The sequence below is a fragment of the Cucurbita pepo genome, chromosome LG09, assembly GCF_002806865.2.
Source record: "Cucurbita pepo subsp. pepo cultivar mu-cu-16 chromosome LG09, ASM280686v2, whole genome shotgun sequence".
Taxonomy (NCBI): Eukaryota; Viridiplantae; Streptophyta; class Magnoliopsida; order Cucurbitales; family Cucurbitaceae; genus Cucurbita; species Cucurbita pepo.
In genome coordinates, this window is record NC_036646.1 from 7749400 (window position 1) to 7758044 (window position 8645).

The following is an 8645-nucleotide window of genomic DNA, read 5'->3' on the forward strand; positions in this document are numbered from 1 at the left end:
CTTTTGGTTCCAAAATAATAATATATATGTGATTTCACCATTTTTTTTTTTATTTTTTTTTTATTTTTGAAGGTTTTCGAGCTCCCAACGATGGCGAACAACTTCATCCATTGTCCATCATCGGCAAAGATCGACCGAAAGCTCATCGAGAGAAATAGAAGAGCAGAAATGAAGGCCCTTTTCTCGAGGCTCCATTCTCTTGTCCCGAATCAAAGCTCAACGGTTTCTTTTTCTTTTCTTTTTTTTTCTTACCGTCGTGTTTGGATGATGAGAGAATTTGTTTGAGTAACTCTGAGAAAATTTTGAGTTGTTTGCAGGAAGCTGAAACGACACTATTAGATCAGCTAGAAAACGCCACAAATTACATAAAACAATTGAAGGAGAACGTGGAGAAATTGAAAGAGAAGAAAGAGAAGCTAATGAAATTGGGAGAAGAAAGTGCAAGGAGGAGTGAAATTAAAGCAAGATTATTGGTGCAAGTCGAAGCTCATCAAGTGGGTTCTTCGTTGGAGTTTCTTTTGACTACTGGATCTGAATATCATTTGGTTTTAAAACAAATCCTTCAACTGCTTCAAGAAAATGGAACTCAGATCGTCTATATCAATCACTCAACGGTCAAAGATCGGGTTTTTCACAAGATAATAGCTGAGGTAAGATAATACATTAAATTTGTCTAATTAATTACATGAATCTATATATATTATCCTCTAGTTAATTACATAAATCAATTATATTACGGCCCTTGAAAACTAGATGGTGGGAGAAGGGACGACATCTGAAAGCACTGAAGGTGAAAGGATCTGTGAGACGGTGAAGAAGTTTGTTTCACAATACAAAGATGTCCAATACAATGTTTAATGTTTTGTCTAAAACATCGACTGATCTTGAAGATTTATGATGTCGTCTTGGTTTGGTTGAATGCTTCAAAATCTTAGTATTCAAATCTTTCTTTAGTTTGCATTGTAACGTGACGTTTTAGGTTTCAACTCGTGGTTTTCTCTCTTCAATAAATTAGGTCTTTATTTTGATTTAATCAATAATTACCATTTTATTTAGGTTAAACGAGAAGCTGAGGTATAGATTTAAATATCTAATCTTTAAACAAGGAAATGTATTCATAGTTTGAGTTTTGCTTAAACCGTGATTCAATTTGATATCGAGGTCGAGATCTTTTTATTAGATATTCATTTGTATATAAAATATATATCTCGTGCAAACCTTACTAGAAGAAATTCAATAAGAAAAATGTTTAGTGAAGAAAAAAGAGTGAGTTATTCTCAGTAAGATGTTCATTATTCATGTTTCTTAAATAAGGAGTTCGTATTCATCGAGTTTTAATATCTTCCATTAAGAAGTGACCAATGTAAGTAAGCTGCATACCTTCCTACCGTCACTTTAATTGTTTTCGTTGATAGCGTAATTAATTAAGCACATTGATCATTAGTTTTTTTTTCCCCCATTTAGGTGTGATAGGTAAAACGTATGTTTTACAGAGAGGAAGAAAAATTTTATTTAGTTCTTATCTAAAAAAATTACGAGGAACGTGATAACGGTTTTAGAAGTAATTATTTACTTAAAGAAAGGGTTTATAACTCAATCTTTAATGTTACTCGATCTTTTTTACCATTTGAATTTGTTCGTCGATTAAGGGTTTCTTAATTTTTTTGGGTTTTAGGTTGTCGTATTTAAAACTTATCGTAACACTCGAGCTGTATGAAAATTAAATATCGACCGTCAAATTTCATAATTTTTTTTAGAAAATCACATGAATTCATGAATAATATAAAAGAAAATAGTGAAAATTGGAAAAAAAAAATTGGAAAAAATTTATCAAAGTCAAATCTGAGGGGTAAATTAGTGACCCTTCCTAATTAAGAAAGAAAAAAAGTGAAAGAAAAGAGGAGAGAAAAAAAAAAGTTTAGGGTTTTTAGGGAGAGAAAACAAAATCCACCCCGAACTTGATTTGTTTTTCGAACTTTATTGAAACTTCTTCCCGAGAATCATTTTAGGGTTTTGATTTATTCACATCTTAAGTAAACTTTATAGATTCTAGAGTACGATTCCAAGCAACACAACTCTATCAGTAGGTAGGTTTTGTAATTTTACTCTAGCTTTCCAACCGCCTAAGTCCACTGCTAGCCGATATTGTCTTTTTTAATCTACAGTTTTAAAACGCGTCTACTAGTGAGAGGTTTCCACATCTTTACAAGAAATATTTCATTCTCATCTCCAACCGACATGGGATCTCACAGATTTTGATCGACTTGAAGCCATTTTTGGCATCACTAAAATTTTTATACGTTGGTTCCATATCTTTATACAATAGACAACGTCACCGAACATGGAGAGAATATGAAAAGAATGAAGGTGAGAGATTCTTATAAATATTATTATTTTGAGAAAACTATGTTTTTTTTTTTATTATTATAAAATATTATATTATATTTTTATTTGTGAATATTTCCTACATTCTTCCAATAAAAAAAATGATTTAATATTTTGAATACTACTTTTTCTTTTTTCTTTTTTCTTTTTTTTCTATTTTTGTCTTTTCCTTTTTTGGTTTGGAACCATTTCTATTCCTTTTAATTCTTTACAAAAACAATTTAAAAAGAAGAAAAAAAAAAAAAAAAATTTGTCGCTGTCCTCTTTCGTTGCGGCCCCACCAAACAAAGAAAAAAGTACTGTAATCATTTCTCACTTTTTACCACACGAAATAAACGTTCCGTAAATTTCAATCCTTAATTACCTGTGAGTAAAAAACAAATATGGTTAATTTGTCTCAAAAATAAATTTTAACTTTAACCTAAAAATATCGTTTTAACTTTTAACAATTAAAAAAAAAAAGTGTTTTAATTTTTACAATTTTCATTTTTTTAAGGGTTTTTTTTTGTTCGCAAGTTTTTTTTTCTCGTGAATTTTAATCAACTAACTTTCTTTTAAAACGACCCGAGTGTGATATGATTTTCTATAACTCATATAAAATTAATATTATTCCATAAACAAAAAAAAAATAAATATGTAAAATATGACTACTTACCACTTCAAATAACATAAATGTTGTGCGCCGAAAGCGGAACAAATGTACTCACAACACCGAAGTTACTATACAATGTGACACTCAAAACTTGAGAATAGGTTTTTTTTTCGCTAAACTAACAAGCCTAAATATATGAGGAAGACCTTGAGAATAGGTTGTAAAGAATAGGACTTATGACAGTTTACAACAATCTCCACCTTATAAGATCTCCAAGTTGATAACTGATTTGGTTGCTACCACGTCAACACACTACTCCTTCCTTCCGACGTTGATGAAATCCAAATAATGCCAGAACTTTTCACCAGCGATCACCTTTGTCAACATATCAGCAGGGTTATCAGTAGTTCCAATTTTTAATAAATGAATATCCCCTTTGCTAATAATTTCTCGAATAAAGTGAAAACGGACATCAATATGTTTTGTACGAGCATGATAGACTTGATTTTTTTACAAACAAATAGCGCTCTNTACATCTATATGTTCCTGCAAAATACCCAAGTCATTGATCAAACCATGCATCCAAATAGCTTCTTTAAAAGCTTCCGTTACTGCAATATACTCTGCTTCGGTGGTAGACAATGCAACAGTAGACTGCAATGTTGAACGCCAGGTCCACCAGCCTTCATAAATAAATAACCCGTAGTAGATCGTCGCTTATCCAAATCACCAGCATAATCAGAATCCACAAAACCAGCTACACGNTAGTGCCAAGAATGTACCTAAGAATCCATTTTACAGCCTGCCAATGCTCTTTACCAGGATTATGCATATAACGACTCACCATGCTTACTGCGTGTGAAAGATCAGGTCGAGTACACACCATAGCATACATCAAAGCACCAACAACATTTGTATAAGGAATATTCTCCATATACTTTTTGTCATCGTCAGAACTTGGACACATGGAAGCACTAAGCATGAAATGAGAAGCAAGTGGAGTACTAACGGGTTTGGTTGAATTACTCAAACTAAATCTTGTCAATACCTTGCGTAGATATTGAGACTGAGTCANTCAAACTAAATCTTGTCAATACCTTGCGTAGATATTGAGACTGAGTCAACCAGACTGTACTTTTTTTCCGATCTCGCTTTATCTCCATTCCAAGTATTTTCTTTGCATTGCCTAAGTCTTTCATTTCAAATGTTTTAGAAAGCTGGTCTTTGAGCTTATCAATCTCCACCTGTCTCTTTGAAGCAATTAACATATCATCAACATATAAGAGCAAATAGATAAACGATCCATCATCGAGACACCGATAATACACACAATGGTCAAATTGACTATGAGTATACATATGCTCTACCATGAAATGATCAAACCTTTTATACCATTGGCGAGGGGATTGCTTCAGCCCATACAAAGATTTCTTCAATTTGCATACTAAATGTTGCTGTCCAACTACTCGGAAACCAACCGGTTGTGCCATATATATTTCTTCTTCCAAATCTCCATGCAAACAAGTAGTTTTTACATCGAGTTGTACAAGCTCAAGATTAAATTGAGCAACCAAAGCCAACAAAATTTGAATGGAAGAATGTTTTACCACAGGTGAGAAAATTTCATTGTAATCAATACCTTCTTTTTGTGCGTAGCCTTTTGCCACAATCGAGCCTTATAACGTATACCAGAAGAGTCTTCTTTTTTTGCAAAAACCCATTTACAACCAATTTCCTTCCTACCTTTTGGAAGTTGTACCAAATCCCAAGTTTGATTTATCTCCAATGATGCTATCTCCTGATTCACATCCTCTTGCCAGTGTAAGCTATCTAGGCTCTGAATAGCATCTTTGTAACTGTTAGGAACTCCATCAATCAAAGAGAAAGCATATGCTATCGTATCATCAAACCTTGCAGGTTTTCGAATTACCCTTCATGGTCTATTCTTGGCGATAGACTCAGGTTCCTTCACTCTTTCATTTACAAGGCTTTGCTCCTCAAGGCTTTGCTCTTTCTGTTCTAAAACATCAAAGTTATTATCTACCTGATCAATAGGTTCTTCAGTAGGAGCAACCATATCAGGAGAGAACAACACCTTCTCCACCTACTTCAATGCCTCGTCATTAATTTCAATTTTCTGCAAAAACATTCCAGACTCATCGAATGTCACATCTCGACTATTAACAATCTTACTTGTTTCTGGACATCATAACCTATAGCCATTCACACCTTTGCTAAAGCCCATAAACTTGGCTTTTTTTGCTCTAGGATCCAGCTTTGAGTCTGTCACATGATAATAAGCAGGACACTCAAACACATGCAATTTATCATAATCACTAACAGGAGTACCTTACCATACCTCAAGCGGAGTTCTCCCACCATTTCCAGAAACAGGTAAACGATTCACCAAGTGAACTGCATAACTGAGAGCCTCAGCCCAAAATGCCTTACTCAATCCTGCTTGAGACAATATGCATCGAACCTTCTCTATTAATGTCTGGTTCATTCTCTCAGCAACTCCATTTTGTTGTGGCTTATCAGGAACAGTGAAGTGTCGAACGATCCCTTCATCTCGGCATACTTTAAGGAATGGATCATAAGTATATTCTCCCCCGTTGTCTGATCTCAGCTTTTTGATTTTCCTATCCGTCTGATTCTCTACCATTTTCTTCCACTCTAGGAAGATTTGGAGAACCTCGTTTTTGTGCCTCATGGGATACATCCAAACTCTCTTCGAGTAGTCATCAATAAAGGTGACAAACCATCTCTTTCCTCCCAATGAGACATTCTTTGTGGGACCCCATACATCGGTGTGAACATAATCCAAAATACCCTTTGTTTGGTGTATAGCTGTACCAAACTTCACATTTTTTTGTTTACCAAATATACAATGTTCACAGAAATCAATTTTTCCAGTTGTGGCACCCTTAAGGACTCCTTGGTTCACCAATGTCTGAAGCGCCTTCTCACCAGCATGCCCGAGTCGCATGTGCCATAATTTCGATATGTCTTGTTCTTTCGAACTTGCCATAGCAGCATGCCCAATTATTGTGGTTCCGTTGAGGTAGTATATGCTACCTCTTCTAGTTCCTGTAATTGCCACCAAAGCTCCACGAGCTACTTTCAAATTCCCTCCTTCCAAAATGATGCGATAACCACTCGCATCCAAAACGCCAAGTGAAATCAAGTTTTTCTTCAAGTCAGGAACATACCTCACATCTTTGAGTTTTCGTATAACCCCATCAAACATCTTGATTTGTACTGAGCCGATTCCCATTATCTTGCAAGTACTATCATTGCCCATATAGACAACTCCACCATTGAACTTTTTGAAGTCCAAAAACATCTCTTTGTTGGGACACATATGATNCGAGTAGTCATCAATAAAGGTGACAAACCATCTCTTTCCTCACAATGAGATATTCATCGTGGGACNTCTTCGAGTAGTCATCAATAAAGGTGACAAACCATCTCTTTCCTCACAATGAGATATTCATCGTGGGACCCCATACATAAGTGTGAACATAATCCAAAATGCCCTTTGTTTGGTGTATAGTTGTACCAAACTTCACAATCTTTGTTTACCAAATATACAATGTTTACATAAATCAATTTTACCAGTTGTGGCACCCTTAAGGACTCCTTGGTTACCAATGTCTGAAGCGCCTTCTTACCAGCATGCCCGAGTCGCATGTGCCATAATTTCGATATGTCTTGTTCTTTCGAACTTGCCACAAAAGCATGCCCAATTATTGTGGTTCCGTTGAGGTAGTATATGCTACCTCTTCTAGTTCCTATAATTGTCACCAAAGCTCCATGAGCTACTTTCAAATTCCCTCCTTCCAAAATGATGCGATAACCACTCGCATCCAAAACGCCAAGTGAAATCAAATTTTTCTTCATGTCAGGGACATACCTCACATCTTTGAGTTTTCGTATAACCCCATCAAACATCTTGATTTGTACTGAGCCGATTCCCATCATCTTGCAAGTAGTATCATTGCCAATATAGACAACTCCACCATTGAACTTTTTGAAGTCCAAAAACATCTCTCTGTTGGGACACATATGATAGGAGCACCCAGAATCAAGAATCTATTCACTGGTTTGGCTTACTGAAAAGGAGATTGTCAAGGCATCATCTGTATCAGTGTCGTCATCTCTAGCCACATTGACTTCGACCCCTTCTCTTTTAAGATCGAACAATCTTTCTTCCAATGGCATTTCTGTCGACAATATGCACACTCATTTTTATCAAGTTTTCTCCAATTATCAGATCTACCTCTCGACTTTAATCGGGACTCTCCACATTCGTTCCTTTTCCAAGTAGAAGTCCTTCCATGAGGAGTGAGAACATTTGAACTAGAGCCTTGATATTCCTTCTTTCGCATCTCATTGTTTATTAAGGCATTTGAAACATCTTCAAAATCAATATTAGTGATTACATGTAGTAGGGTCGTTACTAAAAACTCGTAGGATTCTGGCAAAGAATTTAATAACAACAACGCCTTGTCCTCGTCATCAATCTTAACATCAAGATTGAGCAAATCAGTGATGATTTTGTTAAAATCATCCAAATGCTCACCATTAAGATACATTCCTTGTAGTCAAAATGGAAGAGTTTCTTCTTCATATAGAGTTTATTTTCCAACTTTCATATATTTCGCCTCAAGCTTGTCCCATAATTCTTTCGTCATGGTAACCTTCATAAATGGATATTTCTGATAGATCGAATAATTCCACAGGCTTGCCGATTTAATTTCGTCCATTCTGCTTCTGTCATGTCTTCAGGCATCTCCTCTTGGAGAGAAACATCGAGGTCTTGCATGACCAGCAAATCGCTAACTTAGCCTCGCCAAACACCAAAATTATTGGTTCCATCAAATTTCTCTACTTCGAGATTGGAACTCCACACTCTCGATCCCCGCCGTGATGATTCTGCCATTTGCAATAATTAATCTAGATGTAACTAAAAACACAATTCTTGAAAATTGATTTTCAAGAGAATAAGCACGATTGTGAGCACGTCTAATGGTCGATGAGGCCAAAACTTTCACAATACCCCCAAATACCACAATAAGGCTCTAATACTACTTATTGTGCGCCGAAAGCGGAACAAATGTACTTACAACACCAAAGTTACTCAAGACATACAATGTGACACCCAAAACTTAATGATTTCAACCGCAGAAAGAATTGCATTATATAGCCTTCTATTAAACCTAAAATATAAGCTAAACTAACCTGCCTAAACATATCAGGAAGACCTTGATAATAGGTCGTAAAGAATAGGACTTATACAGTTTACAACAATTAAATCTTCTAGAACTTGAATGCATTTTCTTTCTTTCTCTTTTTGTCGTAATTACTGATGTTGTTTGAAAAGGAATTGGTTGAGATATTTTAGGGGAGGAGTTGTGAGAGGTTAGAGTATAGATAAATAAATAACTTTACAATAAATTCTTACATTAAATGATTTCGACGGTCATTTTATTTTTGTTAAAAGATTACGTGTTTAGATTGCTGTATTTGATTTAAATCTTCTGATGGTTAGGAGTCGATTTGTTTTTTATTTGATTTACTCTTGATTTGATTAGATTTTGTTTTGATTTGTTTACGGATTTGTTACCAGATTTTCTGATTTCTAGGTAGATTCTCTAGATATCTC

The 8645-nt window shown here is 35.1% G+C and overlaps 1 protein-coding gene across 1 annotated transcript; it reads left to right on the top strand.

Moving 5' to 3' along the window:
- Positions 1-1062, top strand: LOC111802586. Its single transcript, XM_023687009.1, has 3 exons — positions 1-222; positions 318-650; positions 754-1062. The coding sequence occupies exons 1-3, from the start codon at positions 91-93 to the stop codon at positions 856-858; spliced, it is 570 nt and encodes a 189-aa protein (XP_023542777.1). The 5' UTR covers positions 1-90; the 3' UTR covers positions 859-1062.
- Positions 1063-8645: the final 7583 nt, after the last annotated feature.